Genomic DNA, 25,284 nt, shown 5'->3' with positions numbered 1-25,284 from the left:
TATTGCCCTTTACTCCTTGCCACCTGGGTAATGTTTTAACAGAGAAACCTTCATCCTATAAACCACCTGTGGCAAGAGGGCTGATCTGCACCCTACTCCCAACCTCTTATATCCTTATATAGACCCCAACCCCTGGGAAGGCTTCACTCTGTTTTCTTCCCTTTGTGGTTAGGAGACAGAATTTGTAGAAACTGTAATGGAGAGGATTTAGGCTGGAATTTTAGGAAGTCTGTCATAAGAGTAAGAATTGTGAGGCACAGGAGTGGGGAATGAGGATAACTATGTCCTGGAGAGAGAACTTTCCATTCATCTGGGTGGGCAGGAGGATGCCAAGATGACCTCTAGCCCCAACTAGAGGGGCTCAGAGGCTTAGCAGAGACCAATCCCGTCTGGAAATTTTCCCTCAAGTCAGGGTGGGGCTAAGGCTTTGGGAACAGATATACCACCCCCAACGCACATCCTGTTCAAATCCTTGATTTTCTTTCAGTTTCAGTCCCTCAGCTGCCTTGAGCCCTAAGTCAAAATGATACAAGCTGCAAAGACAGTACACAGAGAGTAGGGGGCATGTGGACCTGGCCCCCGGCTCCTCTCCCAGGTCAAGGCATGGGGCAGGCAGCTTTTCCAACCTGCCCAGAGCCTGGACCCCTGGCCATGTGCATGGGCTTGGGGAGGCCCCCCTGGTAGGCTTGCAGGCTTGGCTACCCCAGATGAAGAATCTGGTATTTCCTGTGGGACAGTTCATTCTTGACCTCCAGAAGAAAAGCTGTTTCCCAGAGGTTTTTTTTTGAGAAGCCTCAGCCTGGTGGGGAATTTTGAGAGGGAGATGAGGGGGATGGGAAAGGTCAGCACCACTGCAGAGCTCTGCCTGGGAGAGCCCCTCAGGGCTGTCGTGGAGTAAGTGCTCCTGGGTCTGAAGCTCTCCTAGCTCTCTCCTTTTCTGAGTTGAGGGCAGAGGGGAGGAAGGGGATGTGGATGGAGGGAGGTAGCTTCCTGGAGGTTCTGCTATAGGACTGCCTCCATCAGCCTACCCAGCCTACCTGGCAAGCCCAGATGGTACCACTCATCTCCAGGTCACCCCTGCAGGCATGGTGTCCTCCTTGTTCCCCCAGTCACCCAGGCCTAGGTGGACCTCTTCTGTGCTCCCAACTCTGAGCTCATCCATGTCAAAGCACGGCTCACAAGGCCATTGCCGACTCGCATGCCTGTCTCCCACACCAGCTCTCGGAGGGGAGTGACCCTGTCTGTCACCAGTGTTTTTCCTGAGCCTGGAATGCAGTCACAGTAAAACATATTTGTCATTCTGAGAAGGATAAAGGCGTGTTTCTGTAGCAGGTGATCTAGTAGGATCTATGTAAGAAAAGATCACAAACAGTCAAATATAACTTACTACTGAAAAAGATAATATATGGTTTCTGAAAAAAGAAAATTCAGAGTTCTTAAAGTGGGTTATGCACACAACAAAGGGGGCTAGAATAATGCCTTGCTCATAGTAGATGCTGCATAAACCAATTTTTCGTAGGATGAACTTACATGGGTTTTTAAAAAGCCTTTGCAAAATTCTACCCTGAAGGCAATTACAAATGAATTACCTATTCACAACAGCAACTAAAATGAATCCTCATTGTTAGACTGGGACAAGTGTTTCGCCAGGAGGAGGAGCCTGGCCCGGAGACAGGAAACAAAGCATAAAGATAAAGCCCTTCTCAGGCCACCACAGAGCTCCCCTCAGCTCAGGGGACCATCGGCCTCCCACCCCTCAGCACAGGCATGTCCCGGAAGGGCTGGGGAAAGACTTGGGGGCAGAGGGCAGGCCCAGCTGGTGGTAGCTGTGAACCCCATCAGCCCTACAGTTCTAGGGGTGCAGGAAGAGGAAGGATACCTCCACATGTCTGTGTCCTGCCACAAATCAACTAGGGGTCAACTCCAGCCCAGGCTGTCAGATCTCTTCTGCTCTTCTCAGCATGAAAGGGAGTGAACTAAATGGGGTGATGTAATCTTGTTTGGGGGGGTCTGTGGGCTATGAACCCTATCTAAGCTACAGACATCAGAGAAGTCCCCTGAAACCTAAAAACAGCATGTCCACTAGCAGTCAGTGTAAGCAGATACACAGGTTGATGGGGAGGGGACAGTGCAAGAGTCTCTTGTGGCCAAAGGTGGGTGACAACAGGAAGGCATCCTGGAGGAAGTGAATCTTGTTTGTAGCAGAGCTGACAGGATGGGGATCAGTGCAGCGGAGCAAAAAGGGCTCCAAGTCAGGAAGCCAGGGGCAGGGCAGGTGCTGAGCTGAGCGTGAAGGACGCAGGACGGGAGGCCAGTGGAGCCATTCCTTCACCTTCCCCTATAAATCTCCTCCAACCACCGGCTTCCTTATTCCCACTGACACCACCACTGAGACCCCAGCCACTCAGACACCCACACTTAGTGGTCTTCCATTCCTTTATCTTCTTCACCTACCCCCACCCCCATTCTGCCCTTCCAAGCCAGGCAACAGGTGCCATTACTTCTATCCTTGCTTCTTGAACTGGTCACTCCCTGTCTGTAGTTGTGGCTACTATGCTAGTCTAGGCTTCACCGTCTTCCTCCCGACCACTTCAGTAGGCTCTATACTTGCCTTTTGGGCACAGAGTCCACCAAAACCCCTAAACTGAGCTTCATGTACAGTGCTCCTCATTCCAAAATCTCGCATGACTCCTTACTGCCTTTAGACTGGAATTCCTTGGCAGGATATAGGATGAAACTGGGGCCATGTCGTCCTCTCCAGCCCAGAACAAGCTGTTAGCAGGATGCCTCTGCTGCTGTGGGCCACCCTCCCCCCTCACCCCGAAGCCCATCCCCTCTGGCCTGCCTTCAGGGCTTAGATCAAAGTCCAGCACTCAGCTCCCTCTCTTCCCACTTCCAGCAGCTCCTCCCGACACACTCAAAGCACTTGTCAGCACTTGGCTCTAACAATTTTATCACTATGAGTGTGTCTTCTCTTTCCAGATCTATTGAGAAAAGACCCACTCCACCTCTCAGAATGCCCTACTCCCTGCGGAGGGACCTGCTCAAGTGGTGACCTATAGACAAGGCTTTAAGATAAGCTTTCTCCTTAACAAAACACCGGGCTCTTGAAGTCTTGGTGAGTGAAGGGACAGAGGGTGGGGGTGATTTTTTGAGACAATGCACTCTCCTGTATTGAAGCAAGACAGGCCCACTTCAAGGTCTGCTTCCACCACTGCAGGGAAAATACTAGAAACCTGGCAAGGCTGGGGGCACCATCAGTGTTTCAAACTTCGGACAACTGTTAACAAAACCGAGGAGTAAATAGTCATTAGTGTTTTCTGTTGATAGGCAAATTCTCAGCTGCCACCAGTATCCTGACAAAATAATAGGAATTAACTAAGAGGTCATATAGCATAGTGGTCTAGGCACGGGAACTCAGCCACCTGAGTTCAAATCCCAGGTCTGTTACCCCCAGCACCTTGCATTGGGCAAGGTACATAACTTCCCTGTTAGGTGGACAGTACAGTCATAGTTGGGAGGATTCAATGAGTGAAAAGTGTAAAAGGCCTAAGATAGTGTCTAGCACGTAGTGTTCAACAGATGTCAGCTATTCTTTAAACACAATTTAAAAATATTTAGAAGATGTCTTGCAGTTTGATTTGGGGCTCTCTCTGGAATCCCTTCCCACCTCTCCTGGTCTCTCTCCTCTCCGTGTGCAGCCTTCCTTGGATCATTTCTTCTGCTGCTGCTCTGGATCTGAATTGTTCCCTCTGGGATGGTTTCCATGGGAAGGGAAGCTGGAGTGGCTAGGATCTCTAGGGTCTTTACCACTCAGGGACCAGCAGGGAAAACATACTGCAGGCACTCAGGGTGCAAGAAAACAGTGGCTAATGGCTCAGAAGGGTTTCTGAGACCAGGCCTGGGGTCTGCCTTACAACACTTAGTTAAGTGAATTGTTTGTAAGTTGCTGTTGATGGCTCTGGGTTTAAACCCCATGCAAGCCCGAGAGCAGCTGTCCCCAGCTGACTTAACCTCAGTTTCCCTGAGTCTGGAGCAGCCACAAACCTCCCAACGCCAAGCCTGCTGAGACCCTGAAGCCCATGGGCAACGCCAAGCCTGATGAGAACTTGAAATTCGCTAGCAAAGAAGAACTCAAGAAATATGTTAAGAATGATGTGAACTGCAAGAGAGCCCATACAGGGACCACAGATAATGAAAAAAGATCATACAGCCAGGCGACAGCCCCAACCTTGTCCTGAGGATGGTGGATGACACCCTGCATCCTGCCCAGAGAGATCACCATAGGGCGACCTGGGAAATGCTCCCAGTCAGGGTTTCCAATCAGTTTTACCAAGGACTTTCCAAGTGGGAGAGCCCCACAAGGGCAGCAGGACAGGCTGTGGTGTCCACTCCTCTGGACGTGTCACCCCAGCCCAATAATCCCCCATGCCTCAGGGGAGGGGGGCTGAGCCAGCAGAGGTGGGGGATGGAGGAGATGACTTCTGGAGGACCCTGCCAATCTGAGGACATCCACATGGAAAAGTTACTGCGTCAACACATTAGCAGAAAATAACACACTTTTCTCTCTGCCAGCCAGTGTTCTCTTCACTCCTTCAGCACTGAGATTCAGCATGCTCAACTGTTCCAGGTGTGCTGTTCCAGATATAGAGGGAAGACAGACCCTTACTGGGGGCTGAGAGGGATTCTGTGATCTTCGAATGCTCCATTCTGCTTGTGAGGGGAAGGCAGGCAGCATCAGAAGGTGAGGGAGGGTATGGGGAGGGTGCTGCCAGGGGACAAGGAGGGGAGCAGCCCATGGGGAGAGCACTCTGACATCTCAGCTGACTCAGATTTGACAGGACCTGTCCACTCCGGCCTCTTCTGTGGCTGCCCTCTGCCCCTCAAGGGTGAAATGTCACTTCCCAGGAGCTTCTTTGTAAGCTTTCTCCTTAACAAAACACCGGGCTCTGGCCAGAGCCACCAGCATCAGCTCAGGCAGGACTCTGTTCCGTGCTGGCAACCTATCCCTACGCTGGCTGCCAGAATGGGGTGTGGAGGTCAGCTGGCCTTGGAGCTCCCACCTAGACTTGGGATTTACAAAAGCACTTCAAACCAAATTGAGGGTCCAGAGAAAATACTCCTGTGTCACCCCCATCTCCTCTCCAAGTATAAACTGGCCCCTCTGAAAACTCCAGACCCCAAAAGTCCACACAGATGGAAGGCTTTGGGGCCCCCCTCCTCTCCCCACCACCCAAGAATGTGAAATACCAGCAAACAAAAGTCTCATCCAAATTAGGAAGCGAGCAGCTCTGTCTGACCGTGAGTGTGTGCTGTAGGGGCTGTTTTGGGATTTTGGCTTTCCTGACAGATCCTTTCAAACCCATAATGCTATCAAGACTTAAGTTATTCTTGACCCCAACTCAGAGCTCCGTGCCACCTGGTCACTGCACACCCTTCCCCAAACCTAAGACGCTGCTCTAAATAGCTCTTTACTCAGAGCTTCTTGCTGGCTCCAGCCTCCGTGTCCCCCACCTCCAAGCCTGTGAACAGAGCCCTGTCCATGCTGGAGCTGGGAATCAACTCAGGCTCAGGTCTCCTCTGGGGAGCCACAGGTGGCGGTGCCATGAGAGGGCTCTGCCAGATGGGTGCCGAGATGTGGGCATGTGCCACAAGGACCAGCATCCCAGCCCTTAGCCCCAGCCTTGGTGCACGTACCCAAGGTCCCTGAGCGGGGACCTATCCTTGAGTGAGCAGGAAACAGGGGTGCGGCCCTCCTACCCAGGCTGCTGACAGGGGTCAGCAAGACCAAGGCTCCATGAGCTAGCAGTGGCCCTGGTACAGAGGCCCCTTCTTCCCCAACCCCCACGCTCATTTACCTTCCTGGGAGAGGACGATGAACTTGGTGGTCTTGAGGGTCTTTCCATTCAGTGTCCAGGTGACGGTGGCTGGGGGGTCAGAAGACACCTGGCACTGGAGCAGCAGCTTCTCGCCCTCTGCCACACGAACATCTTGCAGCTTCTCCTTGAAGACTGGGGCTGTCCCCTGGCTCTCTGATCTTTTTTCATTATCTGTGGTCCCTGCATGGCCTCTCTTGCAATTCACATCATTCTTAACATCTTTCTTGAGTTCTTCTTTGCTAGCGGATTTCAGGGTCTCAGCAGGCTTGGTGTTGCCCATGGGCTTCAGGGTCTCAGCAGGCTTGGCGTTGCCCATGGGCTTCAGGGTCTCAGCAGGCTTGGCGTTGCCCATGGGTTTCAAGGGCCCTGAAGGCTGTGCATTGCTCAGGGGCTTGGAACTTTCCACGGCCTTGGCATTCAGGGTCTCAGCACTGCTGCTACCATTCTCCGCTGGTAATTTCTTCTTGCCACCCAGCACTGAGCGAAAATCCGGGGTGGCAGGTTTCGGTGGTGGCACCTTCTCAGGCACAGGGGTCTTGGGAGTCCCCTTCTTGGCCAGGACAGAGCGGAAATCGACCTGCTGGGGGCTGTGCACCTTCCTCTCTTCCTCAGACACAGTCTTTGGCTTCACTTGCCGCTGCAGGTTGGCACGGAAATCCATCTGCTCGGCTGGGATCTCCTTCAGGTCGTCTTCCGATAGGGTCTTGGTACTCACCTTCTTCCCCAGGAGGTCTCGGAAGTCCAGCTGCTCCACCTCCTGCTGGCGGATCGCCTCCTCGGTGTGCTGCCTCGTCTCCACGCGCCTCTTCAGCACTCCTCGCACGTCCTCGCCGTCTTCCTCCTCTGGCCAACCCTGCCCTCTTGCTGGCCAGCCAGGCCTCAGGGTCCCATAGCGGTCACTACCACCACCATCAGCACCAACTCCTCCACCACAGAGGCCCTCACAGCTGGCAGGCTCCCTCCCCCTGCAACCAGTGAAGGAAGAAAGGAAAGTAGCAGGAGGAAAAGGGGCTGGGTAAGAAAGAAACGTCAGGGGAGAGCAAATCCCTGAGGGTGGGAGGGTAGAGGGGAGCGGGAGGGGAGGGGGAAGGCCGGCCAGGCTGTGTTTATAGATGGGAACATTGGTGAGAGGCGCTCGCTTGCTTAGTTGGTTTATTACATCGGTAATGACTTCAGTAGCCTTATAAGGGTGTGTGAAAAAAAAAAAAAAATCCCTCCCTCCTTCCCCTGCTCTCCCTCCCTCATTCGCCTTCCAGGCTCTCCCTTCTGGCTTTGGCAGCCTCAACTGCAGGACACAAACAATCTAGGGCTGCTGGGCGGGGGCTGCTGGGGCCTGGAGGATGGTGGGGATGGGGGCATGGCCTGGTGAGGCAGCTGTTGGGGGCACTCACCGTGGAAGGGCTCCGGCAGGGCTGTTCTGTAGCATCAGTGACACCTGGCAACTGCATTCACCAACCCGGTTCCTGAGGAATTCCAAAGATCAATAAAGATCAAGAGGCCCTCTGGGCAAAGGGCCTGTTCAGTGTGGACTTGATCACAGGCTGCTGGCCACCAGGGAAGATGGAAGTCGACGGCTTGGCTGTGACATTCACCCCAGCCTTAGATTGAGGGCAGGACCCTCTCACTCTGTGGTCACCCTTTATTTTCTCAGCTCTTATTTAAAAAGAAGAAGAAAAACAGAATCTCTGGACAACAGCTAAGGCAGGCATCCAGAAGTAGGAATACTTTTCTGTAAGTATATAATGTAATCATTCAATCAATCAGTCACTCAACCAATAAAAGGGGAAGGAGAAAGGCTAACCCTGCTGGGGACTGTGATAGAGCAGCTGGGTCTAGACAGATAGGCCCTGGTGGTGGGCCTGCCCAGTGACCTTGACTCTGACTCCATGATCCCTTAACACAGAGGTAGTTCCTTTCCCTCTCCTTCCCAGGAATGGAAGCACCCTCCACCCCCACTCATTGATAATGCTCTCAGATCAGAACTTTTTGTGTTAAAAACCCAACAAGTGTTTTCCTACATGAGTGGCCCTTTCTCTTCTTCCTTCAGGTGGGGAGGGCTCAGGTTTTTTCGTGTCCATAAACCTACTCAGTCTCCTGCTGGTGCACAGAGGCTCAGGCCCTCTGCTCAGGGGAGGGGCTGTACCCTGCCTGGCTGCAGTGCAGTGCATTTGCAGCAGATTGTCCCTCTAACCCCATAAGGCTGCCACCTGCTGGCATTTCTGAGCTTTGACCGGCCAAGAAGGTTCTGCTCAGGCTAGGGGAAGTGGTGAGGGGAGGTCTGTGAGCCAGAGAAGACTAGTGATGGTTATAACAACTGCATTTCATACAGCACCCTCTAGCTTTCATGACACCCACACACAGTTCTTTCTTGATACCCACAGCATGCCAGAGAGGTATAGAGTACTGCCATGCCCAATTTAAAGATAAGGAAAGGGGGCTCTGGGGTGGGACCCTCAGGGTCTCTGACAACAGTGCTCCCACTCATGCCCCTGGATGTGGCCGTCTCACTAGCACTCAGACCCAATAGCAGATGTGCCAAGCTCTGTGACAGATTCTTTACATGAGCCATCTCATTTAATCTCAGAACAGCTCTGTGAGATTAGAGTCAGCACTGTTTTTATAAGGTAAGAAAAATGAGGCTTATAAAGGTAAAGTAGTCCAGGCACACTGGTTCATGCCTGTAATCCCAGTACTTTGGGAGGCTGAAGTGGGAGGATTGCTTGACCTGGCAAGTTTGACACCAGCTTCGGCAACATAGCAAGACCTCATTTCCATTAAAAAATAATAATACTAAAGGTCAAGGTTAAGTTATTTGCCTAAACTCACAGAGCTTGCTAGTGGAGGCAGGGGTTAGGAACTGTGACCCTATGACGTTTGCACCCCACCCTACTCTGCTTATCAGTACAAATCTGGTCTGGGACATGTGTGTGTCCATGCGCATATGTAGATATCAGTCATACACATGATGCACACATATACTGGTCTAGCTGGTGGGCACCTGCACCTGGAGGTCCATGTTTGGGAATATGTGCACATGTGAGTTACATCCACCCAGACAGGCATCTGAGCATGCGTTCTTGTGCATTCTGCTGGTGTTTGTGGGTCTCCACCTCACTCTACAAGGCCTCCCTCCCAGTGGAGGGACACTGGCAGCCCATGGCCTAGCACAGGATTCTCAGGGGCTCTGGGGCACCGCTCACCGTTTGGTGCTGGTACCCATTTGAAACAAGGAGAAGCCAATCGTTGCTATCCTCCAACCCTCCTCTTGCCTGCTGGGCTCCTCTCCTTTGTCCGTTTCCCAGTGCCCTCGTGCTGTCCCAGGCAGTGCTGGTGCAGGTACCTTCCTGGCTGCCTTAGCTCTTTCACTCTTCTCTCCTCCCTGGCCATGCATCCCATAGCCTCCCAGCCACCCTCCTCAATACTCAGGCTCTCAGAGGGCACAGACTCAAGGGCAGGGAGTCTCAAGTCTGGAGAATTTTGAGTTCAGGGTGTTCTTTTGCTCAACAAACAGTGGTTAGAAACCTCATGGGTGCCAGGCCCTGGGAAGACTAAGAGGTTCTCAGTGTGCCCCGAGTTCTCAACACTCAAAAAGGCTTATGGGCTTTGGGTGAGCTTGTAGAATAACCATGTGAAGTCACCCTGCTTCTGCCAGGCTGCTGGCCAGGGTCAGGCCACTCTTTTCCTATTTTTAAGCACAGCCTTGTGGGTGCTTGGGTTGACAGGGAGCAGGAAGATGAGATGTCCAAGGGCTGTGTCTGCCTGGCAGTCCTTTCAGCATCTCCTCAGCAGAGTTTCTCCTGTCACCAGTAGAACACAGCCCAGATGCAAACATCAGGAGCAGACGCTGCCCAGATGGCTGCTTTACCCCAGCTGGACTCCTCTGAGGCTTTGGCAGTGGCCAGCCCTGTGCCCCAAGCTGGAGGAAGCCGACTCTCCCCACGGGGGAAGCAGGTAAGGGCTTCTGTCACTTCCCATGACCTGTGCTCAAGCTGGGGAGCACAGACTCAGATAAGCCTCTCAAGGGCTCCTGCCCAGTCCAGCCCCAGGCCTTGCCCTGTGGCACCCAGCAGGCTAAGGGGTCAGAGGAAGGTGGAGGACTTGGGATACCAAGGCTGACCCATTAAGGGGAACATCCGGTGGTGGGGTGATCTGGTGGTAACCATTCCTACAGCCATACACTGAAATCTCTGCTGGGCCTTAAAGACAAACCGTGGGTTCATTTGCAGCCTACAAAGTTCATAGTGGCCTCCTGCGTGGGACCCACACGTCAGATCACCTAAGCTGCTGGAACAGGGTCTTGGGGCCATCTTCGACAACTGCACACACCCCGTTACAAAATCAGGGCTGGGGCTGAAGATGAGGCCGCATCCCAGGAGCTGCCACAGAGCATACAGGGCTGTCATCCTACATACTGAAACTTTCACAGACAAACAGAGTCCTTTCGCCTCTGCTAACGAAGCCCTGAATAAGAGTCCCACTCTGGTTACAAAGCCTTGGATCCTGTCCCACCCTGAATCGTCTAGCTCTTGGATGGGTTTTATATGGAAAAATCAGTTTAAAGAACTAATTTCGACCAAGCGCGGTGGCTCACACCTGTAATCGCAGCACTTTGGGAGGCCGAGGCAGGCGGATCATGAGATCAGGAGATCAAGACCATCCTGGCTAACACGGTGAAACCCTGTCTCTACTAAAAATACAAAAAATTAGCCGGGCGTGGTGGCCGGCGCCTGTAGTCCCAGCTACTCCGGAGGCTGAGGCAGGAGAATGGCGTGAACCCAGGAGGCGGAGCTTGCAATGAGTCAAGATTGTACCACTGCACTCCAGCCTGGGCGACAGAGCGAGACTCCGTCTCGGAAAAAAAACAAAAAAACAAAAAAAACCTAATTTCCTGGCAAGTATCAAGTGTTTCAAGTATTCCAGCTGGAATTTTGAGCTGACGTTTTGTCATTTCCCTTTTGGTTCAGTAGACAAGAGCTAGGAAGGGAAGAGAGGCAGAAACTACCCACCCATACTTGCCTCACAAACCTAGCAGGGACAGGCAGGATCTGCCCAGCCCTCTGCCCCTGCACACCAGACCCCTGGCTTCCTCCCAGCCATCCAATCGTTCCCCTCGAAAGGCACCCTGCCCTGGGTCCAAGTCGCTGAAGGAGCGAGGTCTCTGGCAGGCCTGCCACGTACGCTTAGGAAACTCTCCACGGACTTGCTTCTTCTTAGGTGGGGACAAAGTCAAGGCCAGGGCAGCGGCCTCTGAAAGGAATGAAGAGGTTGGACTTCGGGGAAGAAAAAGAGGCAAAGGCTGCACAGGTGGAGGCTCTCGTGTGGTTTCCCAGGTCCTTCCAGTTCCCTGTGCACTTGGGAGAAACTCTCCATGCAGAGCCATAAGGAATGGAAGAGCATCTGATTTCAGTCAAAAGATGAGGGTTTGAACTTGGGCTCTGTTACTTGCCTTTGGGTGGCCACGAGCAAATCCATAACCCTGAGATCTCAGTTTCCCCCATTATTAAATGATGATGAGGTTAGATAACTTCTGAGGCCCCTTCCAGCTGGGATAGTCTAAATTTTATGACTGTCCCCAGCTGGCCCCAGACAGTCTGCCTGCCGACCTCCTGGTGCACGCCTCCTCTCTGGCCTGGCAAACTTCCCACAGCCCTTTGCTTGGCTCTGCCTCTACCCCACCCTTTCTTGCTCGGCCTACTCAACAGCTAAGCCTTATCACATTTGCCAAGACTCAACCCTCCTTTTCCATCAAAATCCCAAAACAAGCTCATCTCCTCTAGGATGTCTGGCTTGAGTAACGTAAGTATTATCTCAAAGTGCTTCTCCTTCCATACAGACAAGATCATCAGCAGGTATTTTTACACATCACCGGTTTCCATTCTTTGTACTGACCTAGGGAGTAAGCGTGTACCTTCTCCCCACTTTGGAGGCAGAGTGGCCTTCCTGGTAATAACTAGTTCAAGCATAAGGCAAAGGCAGTTGATGCGTTCTGAGTGGACTGCTAATAACAGTAGGGTGACCAGCAGCCTGCAAGCATCCCATCAGCTGACTGCAACAGGCATGTCATTGAGCTCAGCTGAGATTAGCCTTGCCTAAATCAGCAGAACTTTATAGGAGATCCAAAGACTCTTAAGAAATAATAAAACTGCTTTTTAAAAAAGTAGCTATTTTTAATAGTTATTAAGTATTGGGGTGGTTTGTTTTGCAGCAAAAGATAACTGATACAGGTATAAAGCACATGGTCACAAAGGACCTAAGGGGATGGGGTACATATTGGGTGTTGCAGTAGCCTTGGCATTTAGCTCTAGAGCCTATTTGTAGCTCAGAGCTGTGAACATGATGGGCTCAGTATGGGGAGATGATAAAGTACAGGAGAGAAAGCCCCTTGCAAAGTGGTCAGGCACCCGGGCCAGGACAGGTCTAACCATCCTCAGGATGTGGTACGGCCTCCTATTTGTAGGTTAGGTGCAGACAAATGCTCTTCTTTGATGCTTACACGAACCCCAGGACCCACAGAAGGCATTCTGTCTCCCTCAATCCAGGGCTGGCATAGGATTTTAAGAGACAGAGCATTTTCCAGGTAAAAGAGCACTTCTGAATCATACTCATCTAATGAATATGATTATTCATTAGATTATTCATTAGTCCAACATGGACTATGGGCTCACCACTGTTCTAGGCCTGGACATGTAGCAGTGTGCCTTATGGAGCTGACCTGCCCACGTAACCTAGCAAGACCTTGAAAAGGAGAGAAAAAAGTAATGGGGAAAGGTAACCTCCTTGTGGCAGTTTTAAAATGTCTGCAAATTCTTCTCTCCAAGAGGTGGAACTGAATTTACCTCCCCTTGAGTATGGACTGTACTTAGTGACTCACTTCTAACAAAGTCGGAAGTGATGGTGTATGGCTTCCAAGGGTAGGTCTTAAAAGACACTGCAAGCTCCGACCTGGGCTCCCTCTTCGATCACTAGCTCTGTAAAGACACTCAAGCAGCCCCACGGAGAGGTCCACAAGGCAAGGAACTGAGTCCTCCCACCAACAGCCAGTGAGGAGCTGAGGCCTCCTGCCAGCAGCCAGTGAGGAGTTAAGCCTCCTGCCACAGTCATGGGAGTGAGCCTTGGAAGCGGGTCCTCCAGTGTCAGTCAAGCCTCCGAGACTGCAGCCCCTGCCGACATCCTGACTGAAACTTCAAAATCATCCAGCCAAGCTGCTTCCAAATTCCCAGCTGGGAGATGATAAACGTCTCAAGCTGCTAAGTTTCAGGGTAATTTGTTACACGGCAATAGATAACAAATGCGTTCCCTCTCTCCCCCTGCTTTTCCAACTTAATCCATTCCTCCTTCCTTCATACTCACCATAGGCCACATAATGGGGGAACAAGGATGTGACAAGACAGGATTCTGGGGAACTGAGCTCAAAAGGGAAGGTTCTAATGAACACTTGCTCTACTGAAGTGGAAGAAGCAAAAGCTTGTGAGCAGCACCGAGCCTGCACTTGCTTTACCTGGAAGTCCAAGCCCCACATTGGTTTGTGCTTCTTCTGGCTGCCCAGACCCAGGTTAGGGGAGCTAGGAATTTGGAGGGAAGGGTTAAGGGAGGCTGGCCGGACATGCAGACTCACTTGAGCAGGATCTCATACCGGCCGGCATGCCAGGGCTGCACCTTCTTTAGAACCAGGGTGAACACGTCCTCATTCTGAAGCACCTCGTAGTGGCCAGTGTCTTTGGAGAGGGCTTTGCCATCTCGGAGCCAGTGCACAGTAGGAAAGGGGTCACCAGCTATGGCGCAGGAGATGAGGACACTCTGGCCCAGGGAGGCTGTCACCGAGCGAGGCTTACTGATGAACCAGGGCTGGGTGCCATCGTGAGGCTCTGGAAGTTGGCAAAGGGCAGAGCTAAACAGGGAGACCCCTCAGCAGGCAGTGTCCACTCAATTCTCCATGGTGGTGAAGGGTGGGAAGACAGCATGTCACCCAAGTAACAGCTTGTCCAAAATCACTGTGATTGGACACACAAATGCAGCACACCCTTCTCGTTGCACAATCAGAGGATAATATGAGCATGACTGTATATCCAAGTAAGGGGAGGTAGCCCAGAAGGCACAAGGGCACCAAGCCAGGTGCTAATGATCTGCATCCAATGTGTGTGATTAAGAGTTGTCACTCACTTTATGTGTGCTTAACTTGTCTCTCCTCTTAAATATTGTTGTCTAATGGCAAGCACCCTGTTAAGCCCATAACTCACCTCAAAAGTTATTACTGCCAAATTGTTAAGTATATTACAGATTTCCCTCTTAGTACTCTATGCACCTTGGCACCAGTAACTCAGAGAGGGCAGGGACTTCAGAAAGCTGGGAAGGGCAGCCCCACTCAGTCAGAGCTTGCGATGTTGGACAGGGAGCTGGCCTCCGGGGCTGGGATAGGACTGAGGGAGCAGACGGCCCACAATGGGAACAAAGTAGCCTCATGTGGTTTCCTTGCCTCCAAATCACTTCTGGAGAGGCTGCAACAGCTCCTCCTTCCCACTCGCTCTGAGTGGGTCAGCCTCACCTTGTACCGTGAGCACGGCCTGGGTGCGGACCTCTCCAGCACTGTTCCAGGCCTCGCAGGTGTATGTGCCCGTGTCCTCCGGGAACACTTCCTGGATACAAAGGCTGTGCTGAGTGCCTCTCTGTTCAAAGTGGAAGTCCTCTGACTCTTGGATCTCGTTCCCATTGTGCAGCCAGATGACCTCAGGGGGTGGATTCCCTGAACCAGGAGGAGGGGAAGGGGGATTGGTCAGGGAGGTCCTCCCCGGCCATGCAGCAACTCTGCACTTAATACAGTGATGTTGGATGAAACACTCCAACAATTCTCTATGCTTCCACTTCCCCATCAGTAAAATAGGAATTCGAACAGGATCTACCTCGTGGGTTTGTCAGGAGGACCTTAAAATTTGAATAGAGCAACTGAGAACATCTTCTGAGATTTGGGAAGTTCTCACAATTTTTTTTTTTTTTTTGAGATGGAGTCTCGCTCTGTCACCCAGGCTGGAGTGCAGTGGCACAATCTCAGCTCACTGCAAGCTCCACCTCCTGGGTTCATGCCATTCTCCTGCCTCAGCCTCCCAAGTAGCTGGGACTACAGGTGCCTGCCACCACACCCAGCTAATTTTTTGGATTTTTTAGTAGAGACGGGGTTTCACCGTGTTAGCCAGGACAGTCTCAACCTACTGACCTCATGATCTGCCTCGGCCTCCCAAAGTGCTGGGATTACAGGCGTGAGCCACCATGCCCAGCCCATAATCTGGTTTTGTACCAGTCTTCAAATTACCTTCCAGCTACACTGGCCACACTATGTCTTCAAATTAATCTCTTACTGCTCTAGCTATATGGCCATCCTCTTCCTCTGGACCATTTAATCATGAATCCAGAAAATCCCACCCAGAGAAGGCAGAAAAGGGAGGACAAGAGTCTCCATTTCTTTGGGTCCATCGTTTGATGGTCCCATCTGATTTTCTGGTGGATCAATGATGTGAGCGGGTCCTCGGAGAGCAATACTCATTGCAACCAATTTTCATGTTAATCCCTGAGAGACAGCTGCAGAGACAGACCTGACACTTGGACTGTCATAGTGACCTGGCTTCCATCCATGACTTTGAGATCAGAGAGGCCCTGCAGGAAGATGGGTGCAGTGGGCTTGCTGGGGGCCACAGGCAGAAGGTACTCGCTCTTCCCGCTACTCTTCTTTTCTGTGTGGTAGAAAACAGAACGTGGGGTGAACATTCATGCGTTCATTCAACACACACAGACTGAATGACCAATTGGTACACGACAGTGTTGATGCTCAGGTTCCCACCAGAAACTGGCAGCTAACAGATAAAGAGTGTTTGGAGTTCCTAGAGATCATTAGGAACAAGATGCCTCCCATTTCTCTGCTTGGCAATGACGATGTTCTTGCCTGATAGCCAAGAATGGACAATGAGCTTTTATAAGTTTGTGAGTTTTTAAAACATTTTATTTATTTTTTCAAATAAATGATACACTCACATGGTACAAAATTCAAAAGGTACCAAAGAGTATGGAAAGTCTCCCTCCCACCCCATCCTCCGGCCACAAGTCATCTCTCCTCAGAGGCAACAAGTTTTCTGTCTCTTGTTCATCTTGCCAGAGATGATCTGTGTGTGTAACATATAGAGGCAAACACATTTATTTTCTTCTTAAAAAAGTAAATGAAAGCACGTTATACAAAATAATTGACATCTTCTTAATTTAACAATACATCTTGCTATCTCTCATAAGACAGAACTGAAGAGCTTCTCTATCATTTTCTATAATTATATGGTGCTCCATTCCCATCCTAGGAGGTTTTAAGCACCTCATGAAAGCCAAAGACACTACATTCATTAGAACGGCTAAAAAGAAAAAGACATCACATCCCAGGAATTGGTCTTGACAAGGATGTGGAGGAACTTGCAACTCTCATACGTGTGGCAGGTGGTACAGAACCTCCTGAAAACAGTTTGGCAGTTTCTTAAAAAGTTAAACATATACTTCCCTTAGGATCTAGTCATGCCACTCCTGGGTATGTCCGCGAGAGAAATGCAAGCACATATCCACACAAAGTCTTGTACACAAGCGTTCAGAGCAGCTTCATTCAAAATAGCTGCAAACTAGAAATGACCCAAATGTCCATCGACAGGTGAGTAAATAAACAAATTGTGATATATCCACACAATGGAATATTACTCAGCAACAAAAAAGAATGAACTACTGAGGGTACCACAACAGGGATGAATCACACAATAATTACGTTGAATGAAAGACACCAAGCTGTAGTCCCAGCTACTCGGGGGGCTGAGGTGGGAGATCACTTGAGCCTGGAAGGTTGAGGCTGCAGTGAGTCATGACCACACCACTGCACTCCAGCCTGGGAGACAGAGCAAGACTCTGTCTCAAAAACAAAAACAAACAAACAAAAAAAGGAAGCCAGACAAAGAGAGAGTACATATTGGATGACTCCATTTATATAAAATTCTAGAAAATGCAAAGTCCAGTGACAGAAAGCAGATCAGGAGTGGCGTGGGGCAGGGGACGGGGGGTTGGATTATAAAGGGGCATGAGGAAACATTTGGGGGCAATGAGAAGTTCACTTTAAAAAATCATGGCAAAGGTTTCATGTGTGTGCATATGGCAAAACTTATCAAATTGAGCACCTTAAGTCTATGTAGTTTATTGTACATCGATAATACCTCAATAAAAACTGGGAGAAAAAATCAATTTATTTGAGAGAGGGAATGTGTTGGCAAGTCAAGGAGGGTGAGAGGCCTGGCCCCTCACTCGCATTCAGTTTCTTGTGGAGGTGGGTGAACAGCCTTTCCTCATTCTTAGAATCTCCGCCTCACAGGAGGCTGAAGGGGAGGGGGCTGCAGAGTGGCTGGCCCTGCTGTCCACCTCTCACAAAGGACAATCCTGGTGCAGGACAAGCCATGGCTGCCCAGCCTCTGGTTTCTCCCTTGGTCCTGTGAGCCAGGCAGCTTGAATCTCAGCAATGCCATTTTAGCATTTTTTTTGTTTTTGTTTTTGGCAGGTGCAGCTGTTGAGAAGGGGAGGGTTAGGATATCTAACTTAAACCCTAAGTTTCTGGGGAAAGGGTCACTGGCATTTTGGGTTCTTATCAACACAAGACCACAAATACTAGACCTTCTGCAAGAAGCAGAGTCATAGGGGAGGTTTCCAGGGTATGTAATGTATCTAGGCAGGTCTCACCTCCAAAGTTGCCACTGAATTTTTATCTGTTGACACTGAAAATGAAAGCAGGCCTACTGTAGAACTTTCCTAGCCCAGCCTCTGGGAACCTGGATAGGGAGAGACTGGGAAGGCCCAAGAGGCTGGAGGAAAACTTCCCCCAAAGCAGGTGCAATTGAAGGGCATGGAGCCTGAGTGTGAAAGCAGGTACCCCCCGACGGTACCCTTGGAAGATGGGGCTCTCAGGCTCCTGCTGTTCTCCGGTGCTCCTGACTCAGCATCGCAGCCTTTGACGGAGGGCTGCCAGGGGCCTTGGTGGGGGCTCCGGGAGTGGGCTTGGGGGACACACGATTGGAAAAGGATAGATCTATCTTGTTTCTCTCACTAGGCTGCAGCAGTCAGGAAAGCTGGCTGCCTCAGGAGAGTTGAGGAATTTCCTGTCTCGCACAGACTGAGAAGGCTCAAAGACAAAATGTTTTTGTCTTTCCACAGCACTCCCTGTTCCTGCCTCTGCAATCTCAGTGAGTCCCCAGCCTTACAGAGCTTCGTGCAGATGGGCTCAAATTCCTAGATGCTACGGGAACCTCACCAACGCCAGCGTACTCCCCTTCAAGCCTGTGGCAGTCTCCTCTTCAACCCCACCGTCTCTGGGTTCTTCCCACAGCCCCTGTTTCCTGGTCTAGGGGTTTGGCAAAGCCAAGTCACCCTGTGGGTCTCAGCCATTGGGGACTAAAAGCCTATCTGTCCCTCCCTCCCCTGGGAGCTCAGAAGTATGCATGAAAGGGTGGCCCGGCAGCTGCCTCCCACCAGGCAGCTCACTGGTTCCACCGGCAGCTGTGGAGGGGATCCCGGCCTCAGGCTAGTCTGCCTCGTCTGAAGCCCCACTTCCTCATTGGTCTCTAGGGGAAGTCATGGTATCATCACAGGACTTTGGGTAGTTTTAAAGAGATAATAGGTAAAAATACTTTATACAACCATTATTATCAATGAGAACATTTGTATGAGGCTGGCATGAGAACTGACTCACATTTATCCACTTCGGCTCAATTACGTGATGGGTTTATCAGCAGCCAAAGAACCAACGGAGTCTGGGCCTCACCCAAGGGTTATGGACTCATTTTTATATGACCTGAGGCAAATACTGTTAGGAATACAAATGCATTGCTTAAAAATATCAAGGGATATATCTCAAAGTAAATTGAGGACAAGCTTTCGTTGCACCCCCTCCAGGAGATGAGTGAGTGAACTTGGGAGGAACCGGCTGATCGGCAGACATTTAGTTCTGGTGTCACTCATTGCCTCTGGCCCTGTGTTTTGTTCCCTAAAGCCCTACAGCAAGAATGAAGGGAAGATGGAAATGATTGGGAATGAATGTTCAGAACAAGCCTGTTCTGAGACCAGCAAGGTGGGACCCAATTCCAACTCGCCACTCCACTGTACTGGTGTAGAGACCAGGAGAGACTTAACTAAGGGGAAGCGACTTGGCTAACGTCATGGGGCCAGTGTGGGCAGACCCAGAGCTCATGCCCAGGCCTTCCGACGACAAGCCCGGGATGTTACATAGGCATCTCTTCAAAGGGAAACAGTCTCCTCCAACGGTGCCCATGGTGACCGCTCCAGGACAAACACATTGTCAGCTGACCCATATCCTAGATCCCTGGCAACTGAGAAAAACTAAAGCAGAACAGAGACAAGCCAGGTGAAAAGGGCAACACGTGTGTGTGTGTGTGTGTGTGTGTGTGTGTGTGTGTGTATTTCAATTCATTCCAAAGCCAAACAAATTATTCTGGCTCATCTCTGGCCTCTAGACTCTATCAGTTTATGCTCACTCTCATGTGGACTTAGATAAGATACGAAGGGACAGATGGAAACTGGCATTCTCAACACATGGCCCTGGCTGTGTGATCTGAAGCAAGCTTCCCAAAGGAAACCTCAGTGTTCTCTCCTCTAAACTGATGGTAACATAATACTGAAAAGTATGATGTCTACATCATCAGTCTAATGCATGGTAATATTGCAGGGTTTTAGATGATTAAAAAACATGTAAAACAGCTAGAACAACACATGGCACACAAGAAGTATAAAAATCAATGTTTTCTGACTTTTCCAACCCAACTGACTCCTTTGGTTGTGGAAATTCAACCTGATAAGAACTACAGTGAGAAGCGCCCCTCAAACCAGAACTTTCACGTGATGATGATTCCTTATAAAGCCCAGCGCTCCACGATTCCAAAAGATGCTCACAGCTCATTCAGTGTTATCCTCAACGTCTCGGAAGTATTGGGCAGATTGTGTCTGTTTTACAGTGGAGGGAGCTGGGACTCAGAGAAAGAAGCTCGCCTGTCCTAAGGTCCTGCGGCTGCGATGCCCCCCGAGGAGGGGGATGCTGCTGGCGGGGTCCTGGTCTGGGTGCTTTCCCTTGACTGTCCTGGGAGCAGAGGCAGATCCCAATTCTACGAGGAGCTTTCTGTCATCATTGCCATTCGTGTCCTGAGCTATCCATTATGCTGGGAGTCACTCCTCTCTGCTTATCCTTCAGCCTCCTTCTAGCAACATCCTGGTTTAAGGACCAGGGTCTGAGGCAAAAGGCCCCCAGTGACAAGGTTGTCTCAGAGAGCCCGAGCCTTCTTCGTCTTGGGAGGACACACACTGGCCATGACACACAAATAGCAAGGGATGCTTTGCCGGGACCCAGTGACAGACTTGCCCAGCTCAAATGGGGCCACACTAAATATACCCTGGGTTTTCCCACAGCTGTGCTTCCCGCTGTTCTGCTGAGACTGAGCCCAGAGAGGGCCTTCTTCCTGGCGTGCAGAAATGGCTGAGTCTCCTCGCTTTCCTTGCCTAAGATTAAGGACCTAAAGTGCATTTATCTGTTGCTCTGTTACTTGGTATTAGCCAATTCACTCACGGACTCAGTCATTAAACTGCTACTGTCCCATTTTGACAGAATGGAAAAAGATTGATTGGGCCGTCCTCCAACGGGAAAGACAAGCACAATGACTAAGAATAAGCCAAAGCAGATTGCTGACAAGTAAAAATGATGCCATGTAGCCAAAGCTGTTAATAGGACTTAAGAAAGAGCAAGAATGGGAGAAAGGGAAGAACAGTGAGAGAGCAGAAAAAGAAAAAGAGGGACCGTGAGGAAGAGAGCGGGGAGAAAGGGAAGCAAAGGAAGGGGGAGAGAATGAGAGACAGAGACAGATATACGCACTCCCCACTTCATGATTCTATAGACCCATGGAGTTTTCCACCCTTGCCATTTTGGCTGTTTTTGACTCATTAGAAGTTTTTGAAGACAGTTCCTAGTCATGAAACTAAACATGAAACGATTGCTCTGGTGAAGCAAAAGCATCAAACAAATGACCTATCAGGATCCCAGAGCAGCCAAGCAGAAAGCACATGGGCCGAAGCGGGTGGGGACCTGGTGCTGCCCCTGATGGGCTGGGCTACTGCCGGCAGCTGCCATCACCTCCTGAGCATCACTTTCTTCATCTGTGAAGTGAATTTGGACGTGTCAAGTGGAGTTGTTATGAGAATTAAATAAAACAAGCCAGCTTTTCTAGCCAATTAGACTTTTCCTATCGAAACAATTCCTTCTTTTTTTTTTTTTTTTTTTTTTTTTGAGACGGAGTCTGGCTTTGTTGCCCAGGCTGGAGTGCAGTGGCACGATCTCGGCTCACTGCAAGCTCCGCCTCCCGGGTTCAAGCCATTCTCCTGCCTCAGCCTCCGAGTAGCTGGGACTACAGGCGCCCGCCACCTCGCCCGGCTAATTTTTTGTATTTTTAGTAGAGACGGGGTTTCACCGTGTTAGCCAGGATGGTCTCGATCTCCCGACCTAGTGATCCGCCCGCCTCGGCCTCCCAAAGTGCTGGGATTACAGGCGTGAGCCACCGCGCCCGGCCGAAACAATTCCTTCTTAAAAACAAATTGATAGTGGTTTTACTTTAAAAATGCTAATATAAATTGATACCCAACATGGTGTTTTGGAAAGCTCTTATTTAGAGGAAGAGTTAGACACCCACAAAACAGGAGCAGTTTATTATCTCTTGCACTAATTCTTCTTATAAAATAACCAATAAAGCCTGTTCTTCAAACCCAGCACCAGGAGCGAGGCCTTTAGCTCCTCTGGGACCTGACACTAGGAACCCACTGCTGCCTTTGTCCTGGGGGCTGGTCACGATCTGGCATCTCCTTCCGCACTACAGTAATTCTCCTATCTTCCCTCCATGGCCCTTCCTTTTCTTTCTATGGTTTTAGCAGGAAAAACAACTGAATTCTGAATTTCTCCTTATAAGTGTTTTTTTCTACCTGCCAACATTTGCTGGTCAACGTGCTACTTTCTGAAGCCCCATGCTCCTGGATCCAAATTTGCATTCAATGCACGTTTGCCTTAATCTTGGATCTACCAAATATTTTCCTCAGGCTGTGAACATGAGCTATATTCCTTAGTTATTACAATGCAAAGTACCATTCCAACAGCAATTCTGATTTACTCCAAACCCCGTTATACTATGGAAATTCAATAGATCACCAACTGGGGGGGCACCGTGGAGGCATAGTTCCCCCACCTTCCTGTATTTGGAGTTCAAAATCTAGCATGGTCCAGGGATCACCACCAGCCTCCTCCTTTCCCCAAATTCCAGGATTGTCAACTCTGGAGGATTTATCAGAGGAGTTACATTCTCCCTGCTGACACGCCACGCAGCCCCTTCCCATTTCCAGGGGGTTTGTGCAAGCTGTAAATCCCCGGGGCATCTGAATTCCCCTTAAACAAAAAGCTGTCTCCTAACCACACAGAACCTTCTTGAAGTCAGCAAAATGGCTACTTGGTGGCATAAAAAGGATTTTTCCTCCCATAGCCTTGTTCTCTTTTGGCCTCCCTTCCTCCCAGAACTTAAGAAGCAAATGGGAAGAGAAGTGTGCGAGGAAAAGAATGAAAGGAACCATGACGTATAATATCCCAAAAAAGATCTCTGACCAGCAATGATAGGGTTGCTAGCTGGGAAGCAAGGATCACTGCAACCACAGCCTTTTCACTGTCTTAGAAGTTATAATCACACTCTAAACATAAAGGTATGGCCTCCAAACCACCCACTGTTCCCTCCCAGTGCGGGCCTGGAAACCACACTTTCAGTTCCACTGTCATCACTTGGGTCGCATTTTGCCACTAGGAGCTCAATGCTGTGATTCTGCGTAGCATTGTTGATCTGGGACTCGATGTAATTATGACTGACTGTGGGCTGTGGAGGTGGAGAGTTATAAAGCTCTATAAGGGCCCTATTGGTAAAATGAGGCTCAAGTTCTGTGGTATGGGCACAAACATACACGTATATGCTCAGAAGTCTTTCTGCAACACGAAGAACCCACGTGGCACACAAACCTATTTCTGTACTCAATCTACACAAAATGAAAATATTGGTTATAAATTTTAACATGTAATTAATTGCTTGCCTTTGTAGAGTTAAAAGCTTTTGGACAGATGTTTTGAATAAACTAAGCTTCTTAATATATATAAAAAAGGCAAGTTAAAACTCATATTTATTCTACTTCAATATATTTCTCTGTAGCCAATATAAGTATTTAAGAAGTTGTCAGTTGGGTGCAGTGGCTCACGCCTGTAATCCCAGCACTTAGGGAGGCCGAGGCGGGTGGATCACGAGGTCAGGAGATCGAGACCATCCTGGCTAACATGGTGAAACTCCATCTCTACTAAAAATACAAAAAACTAGCTGGGCGTGGTGGTGGGCGCCTGTAGTTCCAGATACTCGGGAGGCTGAGGCAGGAGAATGGTGTGAACCCGGGAGGCAGAGTTTGCAGTGAGCCAAGATCTCGCCACTGCACTCTAGCCTGGGCAACAGAGTGAGACTCCATCTCAAAAAAAAAAAAAAAAAAAAAGAAGTTGTCAGTGTTTTTAAGCTTAAGGAGGTCAGGGTCCATACCTTATGTCAACTGGACAGATTGTGTAGTGTCCAAAGTACCTGTGCATAACCGGGGAAGACAAAGGAGGTGGCTCCAGGCTGCCCCGCAGACTGCCTGGTATTAATCTGAAAACAAACTGTGCCTCTACTTATTGCCAAGCAAATGCTGACTTCACTGGTGCCTGTTGTCTTCATTAAAAGCTCTGCATCAAAACAAATACTCTAATAAATATGTTTGTTATATTTTATTATCTATTCTAGAGATCATCTTTTTATCTTTTTAACTTACCCACATTTTATGTCCTTAGATGCCTTTAACAGGCCCACCAGGCCTTCAGTTAAATAAACAAACCATTAGGCTGAGACACTATGTCACAATGGGTACAATTAGCAGGCTATTAGTAAATCTAGACACTTAAGAATTTTAGCCTTGACAGAGATACTCCAGGGGGAAAAACATTTTAAATATTCTAGCCCAAGGAAGCCCCCAGCAATGACTCAGTCCAAATACTGTGAAATCTATACTGTATTTCAGATCTTCCTGGGCTCTGCAGGGATTTGAATGAATCATCTTTTAGACTCATGCTGGGTCAGGAGGAAGGACGTTCATTGCTTGGTTAATCATCGGGGAATTTTTTTCCCTAGCCTGTGTTGGGGAAAGAAGGAATATTTGTTGAGGGACCCTTTTTTTTTGAGACAGGGTCTTGCTCTGTCATCCAGGCTGAAGTCCAGTGGTGTGATCAGCCTCCACCTCGCAGGCTCAAGCAATCCTCCTGCCTCAGCCTTCTGAGTAGCTGGGACCAGAGGCGTGAGCCACCACGCCCGGCTAATTTTTGTATTTTTTTGTGGAGACGGTATGTCACCATGTTGCCTAAAGTGGTCTCGAACTCCTCAGCTCAAGTGATCCACCTGCCTTGGCCTCCCAAAGTGCTGGGATTACAGGCGTGAGCCACTGCACCCAGTCTGTTGAGGGACTCTTAAAGGTAATTTGCAGATTTCCTGCACACCCTAATGGGCACTGAGCCCCCAGAAAAGCGAGGAATTCTAGGGAATGACTCCCTGCACTGCAGGGGAGGTTCAGCAACCTCTGTGCTCTCGTCCATCTTGGGAATGCCTGCTCCCATGGCAGGCCTGGCTCTACACACCGTGTGACGTGGTCCCTCCCTGCAGGGAGCTTACAGTCTGGAGAGGAAGATAATTAAACAAGCAAGTAGAGTAAAATGAAAGTGAATTTTCACGGAGTAATATGCTTTCTCCTCACCTCCAGAGGCCCTGCACGGTGTACCCCCGCCTTTCTGAACTCACTTTCTATCACACTTCCCCATCTACTTCACTGCAGCCAGAGGCTGCCGTCTTGCTGCTCTGAAACGGGCCAATCCTGCTCCCAACTTAGGGCCTTGCACTTGCTGTACTGCCCGCCTGGAGCTCTCTTTCCCCAGGCCATGGACGCCTCTGAGGCTTCCTTCCTCATAGCACTAAAGATGCACCCTCTCACCCCCTTGATTCACACACCCTGCTCACTGGCTTTTTCTCTTGATAATTATTCCTTTGTGACCTGCTCATGTTAACAGCAGGTGCCAGCATTTAAAATGAGGCCAGGTGCTGATTGCTGCCCGCATCCCCATCAGAATGTAAGCACCCTGCAGGCAGGGCCCTCAGCTGTCCTGTCTACTGCAGTGTCCCCAGAACAATGCCTGGCACTGATCAACACAGGCACGCAGTAAAGACTTGTTGATAAGTAAATGTAATACTAGAAGCACGCGGTG

The 25,284-nt window shown here is 49.9% G+C and overlaps 1 protein-coding gene and 1 long non-coding RNA gene across 10 annotated transcripts in view; one reads left to right on the top strand and one right to left on the bottom strand.

Moving 5' to 3' along the window:
• MYLK (myosin light chain kinase) overlaps positions 1 to 25,284 on the bottom strand; it is a 220,904-nt gene that overhangs the window by 80,383 nt on the left and 115,237 nt on the right. For all 9 annotated transcript variants that reach the window (XM_001113525.5, XM_077993789.1, XM_015130014.3 and 6 more), the window contains exons 12-16: positions 15,464 to 15,601; positions 14,422 to 14,619; positions 13,495 to 13,744; positions 7,271 to 7,342; positions 5,859 to 6,844 (exon numbers count right to left, since the gene is read on the bottom strand). In XM_001113525.5, coding sequence (XP_001113525.3) covers positions 5,859 to 6,844; positions 7,271 to 7,342; positions 13,495 to 13,744; positions 14,422 to 14,619; positions 15,464 to 15,601 — 1,644 coding nt within the window. The remainder of the gene's footprint in view (positions 1 to 5,858; positions 6,845 to 7,270; positions 7,343 to 13,494; positions 13,745 to 14,421; positions 14,620 to 15,463; positions 15,602 to 25,284) is intronic.
• Positions 6,515 to 21,167, top strand: LOC144339392 (uncharacterized). The gene is made up of 3 exons (XR_013414373.1): positions 6,515 to 7,610; positions 9,687 to 9,830; positions 18,090 to 21,167. It is a non-coding gene; the product is annotated as an uncharacterized LOC144339392 (long non-coding RNA).

The sequence above is a fragment of the Macaca mulatta genome, chromosome 2, assembly GCF_049350105.2.
Source record: "Macaca mulatta isolate MMU2019108-1 chromosome 2, T2T-MMU8v2.0, whole genome shotgun sequence".
Classification (NCBI taxonomy): Eukaryota; Metazoa; Chordata; class Mammalia; order Primates; family Cercopithecidae; genus Macaca; species Macaca mulatta.
This window is presented reverse-complemented; position numbering and strand designations above follow the sequence as displayed.